The 18,501-nt window shown below is 45.6% G+C and overlaps 1 protein-coding gene across 2 annotated transcripts in view; it reads left to right on the top strand.

The window, feature by feature from the left end:
• slc16a10 (solute carrier family 16 member 10) overlaps window positions 1-18,501 on the top strand; it is a 129,532-nt gene that overhangs the window by 67,935 nt on the left and 43,096 nt on the right. For both annotated transcript variants that reach the window (XM_043687148.2, XM_043687150.2), the window contains exon 3: window positions 279-705. In XM_043687148.2, the coding sequence (XP_043543083.1) occupies window positions 279-705 (427 nt within the window). The remainder of the gene's footprint in view (window positions 1-278; window positions 706-18,501) is intronic.

The raw sequence follows: 18,501 nt of genomic DNA, 5'->3' as shown, positions 1-18,501 counted from the left end.
CACAGCAGGCCAGGCAGCATCCGAGAACTAGGAGAATTGGCGTTTCGGGCATGGGCCTTCCGTCAAATTCTCTGTAGTTTTTAAATTGTATAAACGCTTAAAGTAAGACCGAGAATACAGTGCATTGTGTGTTTTGTGTATGTTTGTGTGCAATTTCAAAGCTCACTTACAACTCATCAGGTTGTTTTCTACTTTTTTGTTTCTCTCTCCTCCTCTTCTCCCTCACCACCACCACCACCCTCTGTTACTTCCCACCATCCACTTTGTGTTAAATGCAGATCTCTAGAGCCCATGTATTTTACCTATGGAATCGTATTTGGCTGTGGTTCTTCGTTTGCCTACCAACCATCTCTGGTGATTCTGGGACACTATTTCAAGCAGCGCTTGGGACTGGTGAATGGGATTGTCACTGCTGGCAGCAGTGTTTTCACAATCGTTTTGCCCTTGCTCTTGAAACAGTTGCTGCCAAAGATTGGGCTCAGCCATACATTACGTGTCCTCAGTGCCTTCATGTTTGTGCTCTTTCTGGTTGGATTTACGTATAAACCCCTCGTGCCAGGGAACCAACGTAGTAACTCGTCAAAGAAAAAAGTGAACATAAAAAAAATTTTCAATGTGAAGATTTGGAAATTCCTTGGATATCGCATCTGGGCTTTTGGAATCCCAACTGCACTCTTTGGATACTTTGTGCCTTATGTTCATCTTGTAAGTATTTCCTATTTCCTTACAACACACAATCAATTTGTATTTATATCACATCTTTTAATCATTCTAAAACATGCCAGGATGCTGCACAAACATGTCAACAAAGCCAAAAATACAAGTTTGTGGTTCTGCAGAATCTGGTACCACCATGGACAGCAGAGAGTGATGGGACTGAACTGATGTATTGTTATTTGCCTTCTGTCGGTCCAAAGGAGCAGTTTAATTTTCTAATTAATTTTTTGGATGCCCCGTTTGTATTAAGTCTATTCTTGAGAGCAGAGTTAACGTTTAGGGTCCAGTGACCCTTCCTCAGAACTGAGGAAAGGTCACTGGATCTGAAATGTTAACTCTGATTTCACAGATGCTGCCAGACCAGCTGAGCTTTTCCAGCAATTCTGCCTTTGTTTCTGATTTACAGCATCTGCAGTTTTTTTCGGGTTTTATCAACAATCTGGTGAAGTAAAACCTATGTTTCTGTTTTTCCCAACCACACCTATGTCCAGCGATTTTGGTTCTTTTATCTGATTATGTCACAGAAGAATTACAATTCCTACCGCCTGGTTCCTTTGCATATTATCTGGTGGGAGAGGTGAGAGTTGAACATGTGAAAAGCTGAATATGTATTGCGACAGTCTGATAGGCAAAGTGAACACTTTACAATTACGGTTGTAAATGACTGGGGAAAGGCAGGTATCCAGGACTAGTGACATGATTGGTACTAGATTGATATCTTTGTTGCTAACAAAGTTCCCAATACATGCAGTGATATAGATATAGATATCTGCCATATAGATATTTTGAGATTTTTTACAAAATTACCAAAATAGTACAAAATAGTGTATTCCGCTTTACAATATAATAGCAACTCCAATATAAAATTAAGAAAACCAACTACTAATCTATTCTACAAACTACCAAAACACAAAATAGGATATCATGCATTATTAACAATAACAAAAAAAGGGAGAAAAGAAAATAAGTAAATAAATAATTAGATACATATCCAAAATAGATTTATATCCAGTCATAACAAAACCCGTATTTATACGGGATTCTTCCTCCCAGGTGCCCCCGAACCAGCCAGAACCATCCCTGCGGCAAAGCAAAGGCCCTGAACAATGTGGCCAATATATCTGTGTCAATGTAGATCAAACACGGCTGCCATGTTCTGTAAAATAATTCCGTTTTTTAGTGCACCATATTCATAGGGAAGTCAAGGGTGATGTATTCCATGACTATCCTATGCCAATTTGAAAGTCCTGGGGGACCTTTGGATACCCAATTCACCTAAGGTGTTTATCCTCTCTCAAAAGCAAAGGATGGTGAATAATTTCCTCCTGTATGCATCCAGAGAGGAGAAATTTGGGGGAGCCCAAAAGTAGAGACGCTGGGTCCAACCCAATCTCCATATCCAAAATGTTTGCCAGAGGTATCTCCTGTTTGAGAGATCTGTTTGATGGGGAGGTCATGATGTCCTTCGAACAGCTGCATCAGAAGTTTGGACTGCCTAGCAAGAACCTTTTTCGATGTCCCAGTATCTGTGGATCTTATGACACGTCCACAGACAATGCGTGAGAGTACCAACTTCTATTTTACATTCAGGGCGCATTGGGGATGCTCCTGCCTTGAACTTTGCAAGTCGCCCTGGTGCCACGTGAGCCCTATGAGGTATCTTCAATTGAATAGCCTGAGTTCTATTATAGATAGAGATCTTCCTGGCATTTTCTCAGACATCCTCCACATCTCTAAGGAGATTTCCATCCCCAATTCTTGACTCCAGGTTTTATATAACCGTTCCATGTCCTTTGATACCTTATTACATAGTTAGTGGTATAGAGTACTGACCAAGGACGAACCCATTGGCTGGAGCACTCTCTTTTCCATACCTGATTTATAAGGATTAGTTATCAAATATGGTCGTCTAATGTATGAAGTCTCGTATTTGAAAATATCGAAGAAGGTTCTTGCTAGGCAGCCCAAACTTTTGACGCAGCTGTTCGAAGGACATCATGACCTCCCCATCGAACAGCTCTCTCAAACAGGAGATACCTCTGGACTCCCAGATTTTGAATACAGCACCAGTCAGCCCTGGCTGGAATCCCAACATTCCCATTATAGGGGAATAAGGGGAGATTTTCTGTAGATTACCCTTATCCTGTCGCATTATCCTCCAAGCTTTGATTGTAAAAATCCTATTGTATTTAATACAATGATCCGTAATAACTCTCATCTCATCCATAGATTGTAGATTGCTAAGGGGACGTTTTGCTTGGGAGGCCTCAATATCTAACCTGATTGATTGATTGATTTGATTGGTCTCTTGTGACCCATAATCAGCTACGTAAGATCAGAGCTCAATTGGTACCTCCTGAAATCCAGCCCACCTCGTTACTTGTGGAAGCTGCAGCTTTTCTAATTTAATAAAGGGCCGTCTGTTTTATAAATTCTCAAGGATCGGGTTCGCAGGAGAGTAGTCTGACACAGACCAGGAGGAAAGAACTGAGAGACGAGTTTGCTAGAATATAAGTATTTTATTCCCCGCAGCGTCGCCTCAACCAGGTCTCGTACTTACAACGGGTCTGGTTTATACTCACTCTACATGTTACCGGAACTGGGAGCCGTCAGTTCTTGTAGAGCGGTTGCCAACAACCCACGCTCGGCGGTTAAACGTAACCCGGAGCAGACTCTACCGAACTGGGGACTTTCCCAGCTTATATACTCTTTCGAGATCTAAACATTCATGCGAACAACAGGGCAAGACTCTTTACGAGTTTCAGCTGGAACCAATTAAGCTTGCAACATCCTGTTTGACAGTGTCTGTTCCTTATCAAGGCTGGTAGCATAAACACCATAAGCAACACCTTCCATTCCGGTAACATATTCATGCGAACAACAGGGCAAGACTAAGCAACACATTCCATTCCGGAATAAGATTCACACATGTATTGGGACATAATTTTAACCCTTTCACCACATTCCACTGATTGGCCCAATACATGTGTTACATCATGCCCATATATATTTTTTCCAACAAGCGTCTACGTACACGCCAAATATACAAGCAAGTCAGGATATTACAGCATGTTACGATCACCAGGACTCCTACCAGGATCGATGAGGGTGGGAATAGGAACTTCCCCGCAGTGGAGGACATACCATTCAACATATCCCACCAATGATGAGCTGACTCTACTTCCACTACATGGGCAGCGTGTACTACCTCCTGTCCATGTATAAAGGTAGACATTGTAACCTTGGTGACATTGGTTTGATGCTTTCGTAATATCTGCTTAAGCTCCTCGGATCGGTCCAATGCTCGCTTAAACCGATCCAGGGAAATGTTCCAAGGATTCATCAGCACTTTCCACTGCACCTTGGTAAAGTGGTGAGCACTGCTATAATTGGTTAACAGATAGGTCTGATTCTGCCATTGCCACTGATAGACATTTGAGAGGCATCCCGAGAACGGTACTGTGGGAAGCGTAGGATGTGGGTTATTGGTAGCCACACCGAGCGTGTGTGGCCCAATCTGCCACATCATGTCCCTTGGAGTTTCAACAGTCCATTCGCACAGGGCCGTTCCCTTAGTCAAGCAAGGGTCCCGATATCTGTCCATCAGTAGGCAAGTTTTTCCCTGATCAGTCTGTTCACAAGCGGACAGATCATAGGTAATATTGGTATCTGGGCTAAACCACTGCCCCTTTGTTTTCAGGAAATAGTATCCAGAAGACGTACTCACCGGTAATACATAATATTGACAGACCGTAACAGTTCGAGTTACATTCATGGTAACAAAGTATCCTCTACACATAGTTGCGTTACACCATGTTCTTTCTGGATGGGTTATCATCCACAATTTCTCAGATACATTCCATATTCCCCTCCACGCTTGTACATTGGGGGATGTTACCACACGCAAAAATCGTTCTTTCTGTATTTGTGCGTGCAACATTTGAATATGACAGGCAGTCCAATTTAACTGAGCTGTAATGTTCTCAAACAGTTCCTGGGTGGCACCCCAGACATCTAGTTCCCATTGCAGGGATTGTATCAATATTTTAGCTGTTTCTCCTTGAGTCATCATTACGGATGGCATCCATCTTCCAATAGTGTGTAGTCCTTGTGAGGTGGCTTGTCCCGTGTTAGATAATTTAGTACGGGTTACCTCAGAGTCAATAGCATTTGAGATACCCATGACAGTTCCTGCACCTCCCAGTAGAGTGTCATACCATGCGCGCCGCCTCCTTTTATGTTGGCATTCTGGGATAGCCGGCAGCCGCACCTGCCAGTGAACATCAGTGTGCAGTACTGCCTGGGCCATCTGCTGACAAGTTGACATAATGGGAGCCAACTGTGTGCGGTGCGTGTCAGGGACGTTAGGGCGCACCAAGATCAGCCATAACATTCGAGTCCGGTTTTAAATAACTGTTTCATTGCTGATCCAGATGTCCTCATCTCCAGTCGTGATGTTCCATCGTGTCCCGTTTGAGCTTTCACATTCACGAGCGGTTATATTCCAATGACACATATTCACCGTTGCATTCAACATCAATGTACAGTTAGGGGTTATCAAAGTTACATTTCTCCCCTTATAACATCGTACACAAGTATACATTTGACAATCACTCGTGAGATCTAAAATTGTACACCATTGATTTGCCGCGCACTTAAAATCATCTTGCTGTCGTTCCTCACTACTAATTTTCCAACCTACATTTTGTTTCGATAAGGGTACCAACGACTGAGCTGGCACACTCCTCCAGACTGATTCCCCAGGATACATAATGGTGACCAGACTGTCTTTTCCTTGGGCTATGATCTCTGCCGGTTTGGGGGGACCAGTTGTCTGACGTACCCATACCTTGGCACCCTTAGTGTCAGTAGACCCAAATCCCCCCGTCCCACGCTCAGTAACCTTAACGGGAGCTCCCGTCTCTTCCACCGTTGTAAGGTTACATGGTTTAATCACTAATTGTGCTATTCTGTCTCCCTTCTGTATCACATAAGGTTTAGATGTGATGTTGACCAGGACTACTCCCAATTCTCCTTGGTAGTCCGCGTCAATTACTCCTGCCATTACATCAATCCCCTTTAGTGACAATCCCGATCGCGGGAGGACATGCCCATAGGTTCCAGGGGGACAAATCAATCCTAATCCGGTCTTAATCACCGTAGGTTTTTGTTGGACCAAAGTCTGTGTAGTTAACGCTCGTAAGTCCAGTCCAGCCGAAGCCGGTGTGGCCCTTACGGGAATATTAGCTTCCTTAGCAAATTTCCACATTTTAATAGGCTGTGCCTTTGGGGTATCACACACCCGTATCATCCGATTCAAGGGCGTCACCCCGTTTCCCAATGGGCGGTTATTAATTTGCTTTACTACCCGAATCAATTGTTTCTTCCAACCTGTTAAATTATTACATCCTCCTGCCTTTCGCAGGGAGGATTTTAGAAGCCCGTTCATTCGTTCAATAAGTCCCGAAGCTTGCGGATGGTAGGGCACGTGATAAATCCACTCCACATGGTTATCATGACACCACTGCTTCACCATCCCTCCTGTGAAATGGGAGCCATTGTCACTCTGGACCTGTATGGGCAATCCATAAAATTGTTCGATCAAATCTAAACACCGTAAGGTAGCCTGTTGGTTGTTATGTCAACAGGGATGGGCTACCAAAACCCCAGACATAGTGTCCACAGCTGTACATATATGGTTACATCCTTGTGAGGAAGGTAATGGACCCACAAAGTCCATTTGCCAGCTCTGTCCCGGTCCCTCTCCTTGGTGTATATGTCCCATCATATGTTGGGGCACTCCCTGCCGTTGATGCTGACACTGCTCGCATTGATTTACTGCAGTCTCGACATCCTCTACCATAAGATCTATTCCCCGATCTCGAGCCCACTGCAAGGTTCCTTGCACTCCCCAGTGTCCGGCCTTAAGGTGTGCCCATCTAGCCAAGTCCACTGAGGTGCCCCTTTGTACACTCATGGCTCGGACAATGCCGTCTACATATCGGTTATGTAAAGCTTCCGCATCATTTCGGGATGTATGAGCGTCTACATGGGTAATATATATATCTAGATGTCGAGCCTTCTCCCATATATCTTCCCATAATTGTTTACCCCATACCTCCCTATTCTGAATCATCCACTGATTGGCCTGCCAAGTTGGCATCCATTGGGTCATGCCATTAACCACTGACCAGGAGTCAGAAAACAAATAAACTCCCATGACCCCCGCTTGCATGACCACCATATGTACTGCTTTTAATTCTGCCCACTGACTACTTTTCCCCTCGCCTAGTTCTTCTAGGGTTATACCTTGTTTCGGATTAAAAGCGGCAGCTTTCCATCTACGTTGTCCTGCCTTCCATTGGGCTGACCCATCTACAAACCAAGCCGTGGTTTGTTCATCCAGGGTCAGTTCATCATACCGTTTGCCCATCTTGACGGGTGATTCTTTATACTCAATCACCTCAAACCGCTTTTCCCCTTCCTCAGGGGCCTCCGCCACTTGCTCATGCAGGACTGACACTCCCTTTTGTCCAGTCCACACTCTTTCTGACACGTACCATTTCCATCTGATAATGCTGCTCTCTTGGGCGGTTCCTATCCTGTGGGTAGTGGGGTCACTGAGTACCCACGGGAGGATAGGAATAGCTGTTCTCATGATCACTTCATGTCCAATAGTTAGAGCTTCAGTTTCCACCAAGCTCCAGTAACATGATAACAATTGTTTCTCAAAGGGGGTGTATCGTTCCCCTGCCGGGGGCAATTTCCGGGACCAAAATCCCAATTCCGCAGGAGGCTGAGCCCGCGGTAATTCATGCATAATTGCCTCCCCCTGTTCATTCCGTATGGGATTCCCTTCCCCATCTAACATTACTTCCCGCTGCACCGGGAGGCGTCTCTGGACTTGTTTTCTCCTAACTACTGGTTTAGCCTGGAGTACGGGTGGGTCATCTTCATACTGATCATCTGAATCTCCCCAAATATTTCCGTCCCAATGGTCGATATCCCATCGATCCCCATTATTTAACTGGGCTACAAACGCCCGTACTTGTACTGGGTCCGGGGTTCGAGGGACCTTCCTTTTCTCTTTCCGTTTCTTAGCAGACAGATACATAATAGTTCGTCCTGCTAGTTCAGTTAATGCTGTCAATTCAGCCTTAACTTCATAATTTCCTGCCTCAACATAGAGGCATCTCCCGAACTGAGTCCCTGCTCATGTTTCAGGAGGGCTAATTCTGCTTCAGCTTTTTGGCGCTTGTCTGACTGTTGTCTACAAGCCGCCGCACATGCCCACATCCTCCGCTGTACCCCAGGCAAGGGGTTCTTCGGCAGGACTGAGATCTTCTCAAGGGTGGACAGCAGCGACACTGGGGTTCCTACGCCCTCGGCTTCCCAGTTTTCCGGTCGCCCCCCACCATTTGCCCACATCCTCTGCTGTACCCCAGGCAAGGGGTTCTTCGGCAGGACTGGGATCTTCTCAAGGGTGGACAGCAGCGACACTGGGGTTCCTACGCCCTCGGCTTCCCAGTTTTCCGGTCGCCCCCCACCATTTGCCCACATCCTCTGCTGTACCCCAGGCAAGGGGTTCTTCGGCAGGACTGAGATCTTCTCAAGGGTGGACAGCAGCGACACTGGGGTTCCTACGCCCTCGGCTTCCCAGTTTTCCGGTCGCCCCCCACCATTCCTCAAACAAACTGCCACGTCATGCCACGGTCCCTGCCATCCCGGGACAGTTGGGACCTCCACAGTTTGTTCTTCTGGTTTCTTAGTCCTTTTCCCAAACATTGTTCTGTATCAAAATCTCTCCCCAATTGCGATTGATCCTGCCGACTACGCCAAAATGTTTTATAAATTCTCAAGGATCGGGTTCGCAGGAGAGTAGTCTGACACAGACCAGGAGGAAAGAACTGAGAGACGAGTTTGCTAGAATATAAGTATTTTATTCCCCGCAGCGTCGCCTCAACCAGGTCTCGTACTTACAACGGGTCTGGTTTATACTCACTCTACATGTTACCGGAACTGGGAGCCGTCAGTTCTCGTAGAGCGGTTGCCAACAACCCACGCTCGGCGGTTAAACGTAACCCGGAGCAGACTCTACCGAACTGGGGACTTTCCCAGCTTATATACTCTTTCGAGATCTAAACATTCATGCGAACAACAGGGCAAGACTCTTTACGAGTTTCAGCTGGAACCAATTAAGCTTGCAACATCCTGTTTGACAGTGTCTGTTCCTTATCAAGGCTGGTAGCATAAACACCATAAGCAACACCTTCCATTCCGGTAACATATTCATGCGAACAACAGGGCAAGACTAAGCAACACATTCCATTCCGGAATAAGATTCACACATGTATTGGGACATAATTTTAACCCTTTCACCACACCGTCTCTGACTCCAAATAAAGGAGCCAAGCCAACCATAGAGCTTATGCAGCGTCTGTCTCGGCAGCATCAAGGGGAGCATTCTCATAGGGTATAAAAGGCAAGGTAGAATACTCATCTTAATCGAAGCTATTTTACCCAGCCAGGATATCGGGAGATCTTCCCAGCATTGATGGTCCTGTCTTATTTTCTCTAAAGTGTATATAGTTTGCTTTATATAGCTGATCAAATGGCGGAGTAATTAAAATACCTAAGTAAAGAAAACTTCCCAGTGACCACCAAAAGGGGAAACTGGATCCATCCGGAAAATTGGAAATGCTGGTAAGACCTCCTAGCGGTATGGCCTCTGACTTCATAGAATTGATTTTGTAACCTGAGAACACAGCAAATAAGTTAACCACTTGAATTAAGTGGGGCACGGATGTCAATGGATCATTTAAGAAAAGGAGGACTTCATCTGCATAGAGAGTGACTTTGTGCTTACCCGATCCAACCTCCGGAGCTGTTATATTAGGATCAGCTCATATAGCTTCTGCCAGCGTAAGTAATAGTGGTGAGAGAGGGCATCCCAGATGACAACCTCTGCCAACACTAAAGCTATTTAAACTTACACCATTGGTAATCACCACTGCTTTGCGATCATTATATAATACTGTAACCTATTTAGTAAAGACCTCTCCAGCAGCAAACCGTTCCAACTTATGAAAGAGATATGGTCATTCTACCCGATCAAATGCCTTCTCTGCATCTGGGGAGATGACTAATTCCAGTCTCGCTCCCTGTTGGCAGGCTTGTACCATATTTAAGACTCTTCTAATGTTATTAGTTGATCTGTGACCCTTTTATAAAGCCATTAGCGAGTTTTGAGAAGATTTGTAGCTCAGGTTGAGGTTTGGGATGTAGGTTTGGTTGCTGAGCGGAAAGGTTCATTTCCAGAAGTTTCGTTACCCTACTAGGTCACATCTTCAATGGACCTCACGCGAAGCAGTGCTGAAAATTCCTGCTTTCTATTTATATGTTTGGGTTTCTTTGGGTTGGTGATGTTATTTCCTGTGGTGAAGTCACTTCCTGTTCCTTTTTCAGGGGGTGGTGGATGGGGTCTAACTTGATGTGTTTGTTGATAGAGTAACGAGCTCAGAGATCAGGCTCGCCTCTGCAGCTAAGGCCCCTGGGGTGGCCACAGATGTCTCTGTTGCTTGGGGGGTTGGTGGTGGTGGTGAGCAATCCCTATCTGTTGTGAACTACGTGAACCTTTGCCTTTGGTCATTTTAAAAAGCATCAAACTGCTAAAGTTTGATGCAGAATGACCAAAGCCGCTGGGGGAAAAAAAATTTAAATCATTTAGCAGGTGAGGTGAGGGTCTTGGGCAGAGCTCTACAGACTCTGACCTACTGGGTTGCTGCCATCTTGGATTTTCCCCCCCCATAAACTCTTAATGACACACAGCCTTACCATATAGTGTTATTCGTGAATTTTAACAGGGTCTCTTTTGTAACTAGTAACTTAAGGTGAAAATATTGCCATTTGCTGAATAACTCTATCTTTGGGTGCTATTAGATTACTTACAGATTAGATTAGATTACTTAGATTAGATTACACAGTGTGGAAACAGGCCCTTCGGCCCAACAAGTCCACACCGACCCGCCAAAGCGCAACCCACCCATACCCCTACATTTACCCCTTACCTAACACTACGGGCAATTTAGCATGGCCAATTCACCTGACCTGCACATCTTTTGGACTGTGGGAGGAAACCGGAGCACCCGGAGGAAACCCATGCAGACACAGGGAGAATGTGCAAACTCCACACACAGTCGCCTGAGGCGGGAATTGAACCCGGGTCTCTGGCGCTGTGAGGCAGCAGTGCTAACCACTGTGCCACCGTGCCGCCCACTATCTGCAGCTTCCCTTACACCCACCATCAGTCCTGAAGGAGTTACGCCTGAAACTTTGACTTCTCCACCTCAAACACTGCAAAAAGGTACACAAGCAGGAGGTTGGGAGAACACAGCAAGCCAGACAGCATTTGCAGTACTCAGTATTACTACTGAGTACTGCAAATGACTAATGACGACAGAATGAAATCAAGTCTTGAACAGATAAAAGTGCAGATGTCAAATATTCTTAAAAATCTGAAATCCAGTGTCAACCACAGCAGATTTACTGCATCTGAATAGTGAGACATCAACAAACTTACCTAATCTCAGCTATCAACACTAGGCCATTCAGCCTATCTGACCTGTACTAACTGAAAAGGAATCCTCTGACTAACCCCCCATTTCTTGGTGAGAGTTTCTGCCCACCAGACAGTGACCCGACCGGATTACTAATTAAGACCAGAGTTGGGTGGAGACCACAAAGTTGGGATGATTTCCTGACCCGCACACCAGACTCAAAGGGGAAAATGTGCCCCAGATATTTTTAATTTTTGTTTTGGAGGTTTTGGGTGGGAGCAGGGAACTTTGGGAATCATGTCAGAGACAAAAGAACACTGCAAAAAGGTACACAAGCAGGAGGTTGGGAGAACACAGCAAGCCAGACAGCATCAGGAGGTGGAGAAGTCAAAGTTTCAGGCGTAACTCCTTCAGGACTGATGGTGGGTGTAAGGGAAGCTGTAGATAGAGTGGGTGGGGAGGGTTTTGGGAAGGGAGAGGGGCAGGGTGGTGAGGTAATGATAGATGAACACAGGTAGAGAATACGATCTGGTTGGTCGATGGGAGGAATGAATCCGATTGGTAGCTGGAAGGAAGGGTCGATCAGAGGAATGGAAGTGGGGGTTTGGGGGGTGGGGTAGTAGGGACTGGAAGGGGAGTTGGGGGATGAGAATGGAGGTTATTTGAAATTGGGGAACTCCGTGTTGAGTCCCCCGGGCTGTAGTCTGCCCAGCGGGAGATGAAATGTTGTTCATCCAATTTGTGGTGCAGTTCATTGTGGTAATGGAGGAGGCTGAGGATGGTCATGTCTGAAGGGGAGTGGGAAAGGGAATTAAATTGGACAGTGACTGGGAGATCAGGCCTGGCTGAGATGCTCGGTAAAGCGTGCCCAGAGTTTACGTTTGGTCTCATCGTAGAGTGCATGCACAAGGTAACCTGCTTGAAGACCTGTCTCCATGCAGCAGCGCTTTGTCAAAGCAATGAATGCAACAATAATCAAAGGCCTCCCACCCTCATCCTTTTCTTTTTCCTTCCCTTTCTCCCCCTCCCCCTCCCCCACCACTATCCTCTCCCTTTCCCCCCCTCCCCTTCACGCGCACACTCGCCCCATGTCAATGCCAACCATTACCGTCTCCTATCTCTTTCCACTTCCATGATCCATTTATACTTTCCATACCTGTCTAGCCAACCTCCCTTTGTAGCTCCTACATCAATGTATGCTATCCCATGCACCTATCATGCAAACTCTCCCAGAATCCATCATGGGTAGAATTCGGGTCTCAAACTAAGATTAAACAAACTTGACCAAGACAGTTCTGCAGTTTTCTGCAAACTTCAAATTGCTGTGTACTACTGAAGACTTATAGAGGTAGCCATGCCTCTAGTCAAGCTGTTCTAGCACAGTTAGAACACAGACATCAACCTGACCAAAGTGAAGAGCCATCCAGATACATCCTGTGCACAAAAACAGGACAAATCCAACCTGATCAATTCCTGTACATAAATCTACTCTCGATCATCAGTAAAGTGATGGAAGGTGTCATCGACAGTGCTATCAAGCAGCGCTTGCTCAGCAGTAAACTGCTTAGCGACGCCTAGTTTGGGTTTCACCAGGGCCACTTAATTCCTGACCTCATACACACTTGGTTCAAACATGGACAAAAGAACTGAATTCCAGAGGGGAGGTGAGGGAGATGGCCTTTGACATCAAGGCTGCCTTTGACATCAAGGCTGCATTTGACCGAGTGTGGCATCAAGGAGCCCTGGCAAAACTGGAATCTGAGAATCACTGGGAAAATGGTTTGACTCATATCTGGCATTAAGTAAAATTGTTGTGATTGTTGGAGGTTCATCTTCTGAGTTCCAGGCCACCTCTGCAGGAGTTCCTCAGGATATGTCTGGACCTAACCATCTTCAGCTGCTTCATCAATAACCTTCCATCCATCAAAAGATTGAGAATGGGGATGTTTGGTGATGATTTCACAATGTTCAGCACCATTCGCGACTTCTCATACTGAAGCACTCTGTATCCTAACCATTATGGAGCTGCATGGGGGATCCACTCGTGGTGTGACAGATGCAGGAGGTGAGAGCTGTTGAGTGGACTTGATTCATGCAGTAGACTTGAACCATGAGTCTGTAAGGGGTGTGTGCAGCGCCCAAGTTAGAATGAGTGGTGACTCTGTCAATGTGAAGCAGCAGAGAGCGAAGGCATTGCTCCTTGTGGAGTCCAGATTGATCATCCTCTGGTCTGGGCATCACTTTTGTGAACTGAGCCAGCTGCGATCTCCGTCCAGGCTGCCTGCGTTTGGTACCGCTGCCTCCTTTGCTGATCAGCAGGAAAAGGAATTGCCCTCATTTTGCCTGATCTTCACATGAACCCATCTGGACCCCTGTTGGCAAAGCTAGGAACTAACTTGCCTTTCCAAGGCTATTTCCTTCAGGACTAAAATGTGTTGCTGGAACAGCGCAGCAGGTCAGGCAGCATCCAGGGAACAGGAGAATCGACGTTTCGGGCATAAGCCCTTCTTCTTTTCCTTCAGGATGCAAGTCCAGGACTACAGTGTGAAGGGCAGTTCCTGACTTGCAGCCTCTGGTGTGTTGTGGAAGTTGAGTTCCAAGATGGTGCCATTGGCAGGAATGTCACCAAGTCCTGGGAAAGGTGAGCATTTTTTGATTTTCTACTACAGGGTTCCACAAACCAGGCTCTGCAGAGGCTGGTTCGCTAGAGGACGCACCATGAATCTCTCTGGGGGTGAAAAAGCACTTCCCAAAACAATAGGAAGATTCAGCTCATTGGGCAAGAACACATCTACCTGTTTAATGTGTTCATGTCCATGTGCTCATCAAAGTCATCTAGACAGAATGTAGCCGAGTGTAGTCTCAAGGAGGAGGAGAGAATTGGGAGCTCGTAGAAATGAAGGAAGTCTGCCTAATGATGTGCAAATACATAGTCACTGCTAATTACAGAGATTAGGAATTTGCTGTTTAAAAGCCCAAGGGAAAATCTGAACTCTGTTTTCTTGACATCAGGAATTTGATTTTTTTTTTCTCTCTTTATTCTCACCTTTTTAAATTGGTTCACCATTCTCCCATTTGCCAGTTTGACTCCAAGCACTGGAAGATTCCTCTAGTTGTAACTTTAAGACAGAGTCTGGTATATCTGTGATTACCATGCACAGCCATGTTTAATACTAAAATAATAAACAAACAGTGTTACTAACACGCGGTGTCTACCAACATCCTCTGTTTTCAGGGAGAGGTCAGCACTGGGGGTTTGGAGTGTTTTATTTTCCCCCTCTGATTCTATTTTAATTTAATCCCTACCCACCTTGGCTTTTTGTTTGTTTGTTTCGACACGGCCTTTTGAGAGGGGCACTGCTTGTTGCTGTCCACTTTGCTGTTTCCTTCCTTCCTTCCTTCCTGGTGGTGGAATATGAATAAAGTCCTCTCCACTCATAGAACATAAAACAATACAGCGCAGAACAGGCCCTTCGGCCCTCGATGTTGCGCCGTCGAACTAATCTAAGCTCATGCCCCCTACACTATCCCATCATTATCCATGTGCTTATCCAAGGATTGTTTAAATCTCCCTATTGTGGCTGAGTTAACTACATTGGCAGGTAGGGCATTCCACGCCCTTAGTCATTGGTTTTTCAGTGTGTCCTACACATTTATGAAATGGAAAAAAAATATAACCAGGAGATTTGAATCTCCTCAGGTGAGGTCTTGAGTGTAAATCTGAGGACAGCTCAACTTCACCTTCCCTTCAACCAGTCTATCTAGATCTGAAACTCAGTGTGATATTAAACCAGACAATAAATGATTTTGTATAGAGTCAGAGATGTACAGCATGGAAACAGACCCTTCATGCCGACCAGATATCCCAACCCAATCTAGTCCCACCTGCCAGCGCCCGGCCCATATCCCTCCAAACCCTTCCTATTCATATACCCATCCAAATGCCTCTTAAATGTTGCAATTGTACCAGCCTCCACCACATCCTCTGGCAGCTCATTCCATACACGTGCCACCCTCTACGTGAAAAAGTTGCCCCTTGGGTCTCTTTTATATCTTTCCCCTCTCACCCTAAACCAAGGCCCTCTAGTTCTGGACTCCCCTGACCCCAGGGAAAATTTTGTAAACCTCTATAAGGTCACCCCTCAGCCTTCTGACACTCCAGGGAAGACAGCCCCAGCCTGTTCAGCCTCTCCCTATAGCTCAAATCCTCCAACCCTGGCAACATCCTTGTTAAATCTTTTCTGAACCCTTTCAAGTTTCATAACCATCTTTTCGATAGGAAGGAGACCAATTTGCACGCAATATTCCACCAGTGGCTTAACCAATGTCCTGTACAGCCTCAACATGACCTCCTACCTCCTAACTCCTGTACTCAATACTCTGACCAATAAAGGAAAGCATACCAAACACCTTCACTATCCTATCTACCTGCAACTCCACTTTCAAGGAGCTTTGAACCTTTACTCCAAGGTCTTTTTGTTCAGCAACACCAGCAACACTCCCTAGGACCTTACCATTAAGTGTATAAGTCCTACTAAGATTTGCTTTCCCAAAATGCAGCACCTCTCACTTATCTAAATTAAACTCTATCTGCCACTTCTCAGCCCATTGGCCCATCTGATCAAGATCCTGTTGTAATCTGAGGTAACCCTCTTCACTGTCCACTACACCTCCAATTTTGGTGTCAGCTGCAAACTTACTAATTATACCTCTTAAGCTCACATCCAAATCATTTATATAAATGACGAAAAGTAGAGGGCTCAGCACCGATTCTTGTGGCACTCCACTGGTCACAGGCCTCCAGTCTGAAAAACCCTGTTTTTAAACTCTTCTCTCTGTCCTCCTTGTTTATTGCGTTGAGCGATGCTTGTTTTCAATACTTGGCACATTTTAGAATTTTTATCTGATCTATACTTGGAACAATTGCACTGCCCATCAGAGTTCAGCTGATGTTGAGTGTGAGACTGGGTTTCCTCATGCATTTGGCTGCTTTTCAGAACGTGGTCTCAGTTTCAACTTTGGTGACTGAGCATCTGTTTTAGCAGCTGTTTCCTGTCCTGCCCTTCCCAGCCAGACAGCTGCTGTGAACTGTTAATGGTACATTTTCAGTACTGCCTTGTGCACGGTCATTTTTAACACAGCCATATGCATCTTTGTGAGAAGTTTACGAGGAATTCTTACCCCAAAAGTACAAGGCAGTCTGTACTTTAATTAAGGTACAGAATCTCCAGATGGACAATACTGAATTTGTCAGAAATTCAGAATATGGAGCCTGTCCCGCGATGTGTGATGGACTCTCTCACAGACAAGTATTTATTTTGTGCAAAGATCAATGTCCCAAAGCCAAACCTTTTTCCAAAGTGCTACTGTTTGGTCGTAGTGCAGATATCTGAGGAGTTTGGGATGACTTGTTTGCTCCATCCTGGTTTGCGTTTGTTACTTTGACAAACTGCTTTTAAATAATTGCTGAACTTGAGGGGAGTTCCTGTTGGTTTAGAGGGTTATGTCCAAATGCTGGCAAATGGGACGAGATTAATTTATGATTATCTGGTAAGGACGAGTTGGGGCAAAGGGTCTGTTTCCCTCCTGTGCAGCTCTGACTCTATGACCTCTGTTCAAATCCTGCCATGGCAGATGGTGAAATTTGAATTCATAAAAAAAGAAATCTGGAATTAAATGTCTAATGATGACCTTGAGACTGTTGCAATTGTTGGGGGGAAAAAAAACCCATCTGATTTAATAATGACCTTTTCTGGAAGGAAACTGCAGTCCTTTCCTAGTCTGGTTTACATGTGACTCCAAACCCCCAGCAATGTGGTTGACTCTTGACTGCCCTTCTGCACAATTGAGAATGGGTTATAAACACTGGCCTACCCATGTGAGGCCAATATCTTGTGAATGAATCCAAAAAAAAAAAGTGGAGCAGCTTCTGCAGCCTTTATTAATGGAATGTAGAATGCGTCAGGCATATAGGCCCCAAAGCAGAAAGCAATGTGTTAACACGTGTTAGGTTAATCCTCAAATGACACAGCCAACATTTAAACTGTCAGAGGGTAAATAAGATGAAAATTGAACAGAATTTTAGAAAAAAGAAATTCCTGACTGGTTATATTCTTCCCTTTCTCCCAGCCCCACTGAGCGAGGAGGAAGATCAGATGGACAACTCAGTTGAAGAGGCTCCACAAATATTCCCATCCTCCAATGACGGAGGGCCCAGCCCATTAGAGCAGAACATAAGACAAGACCATATTTGCAACAATCTTTTAGTCACAAGGGCAAAGTGGATAATCCATTTCAGCCCCCCCCTGGAAGGGGCCCCTCATCACAAAGATGCAATCTTGAACCTGATTTGATTCATTTCACGTCATGTTGGCTCAGGACAGTAGACTGCAAAGGTTAAGGGCCCTGACAACATTTTAAAAAAAAAAAATTCAATCATGGGATGTAGGCATCTTTGGCCCATCCCAGTAGGCAATTAAGTGTCAACCACATCACTGTGGGTCTGTAGGCCAGACTAGGTAAAGTTGACAATTTCCTTCCTGAAAGAGGCATTAATGAACCAGCTGGGTTTTTCTGACAATGGTTTCCTTGGTCATCATTAGACCCTTAAATTCAAATTCCACTATCTGCCATGACAGGATTTGAACCCAGGTTCCCCAGAACATTGTAAAAACAATGACTGCAGATGCTGGAAACCAGATTCTGGATTAGTGGTGCTGGAAGAGCACAGCAATTCAGGCAGCATCCGAGGACAGGCAAAATCGACGTTTCGGGCAAAAGCCCTTCATCAGGAATAAAGGCAGAGAGCCTGAAGCGTGGAGAGAGAAGCTAGAGGAGGGTGGGGGTGGCGAGAGAGTAGCATAGAGTACAGTAGGTCAGTGGGGGAGGAGATGAAGGTGATAGGTCAGGGAGGAGAGGGTGGAGTGGATAGGTGGAAAAGGAGCTGGGCAGGTTGGACAAGTCCAGACAAGACAAGGGGACAGTGTTGAGCTGGAGGTTAGAAACTAGGATGAGGTGGGGGAAGGGGAAATGAGGAAGCTGTTGAAGTCCACATTGATGCCCTGGGGTTGAAGTGTTCCGAGGCGGAAGATGAGGCGTTCTTCTTCCATGCGTCTGGTGGTGAGGGAGCGGCGGTGAAGGAGGCCCAGGACCTCCATATCCTCAGCAGAGTGGGAGGGGGAGTTGAAATGTTGGGCCACGGGGCAGTGTGGTTGATTGGTGCGGGTGT

This window comes from Chiloscyllium plagiosum, unplaced genomic scaffold (genome assembly GCF_037043375.1).
Source record: "Chiloscyllium plagiosum isolate Xiang-an unplaced genomic scaffold, Cpla_swu_hap1 HiC_scaffold_3, whole genome shotgun sequence".
NCBI classification, from domain to species: domain Eukaryota; kingdom Metazoa; phylum Chordata; class Chondrichthyes; order Orectolobiformes; family Hemiscylliidae; genus Chiloscyllium; species Chiloscyllium plagiosum.
Note: the sequence above shows the minus strand (reverse complement) of the source record. Positions and strands in the feature narration are given on the sequence as shown.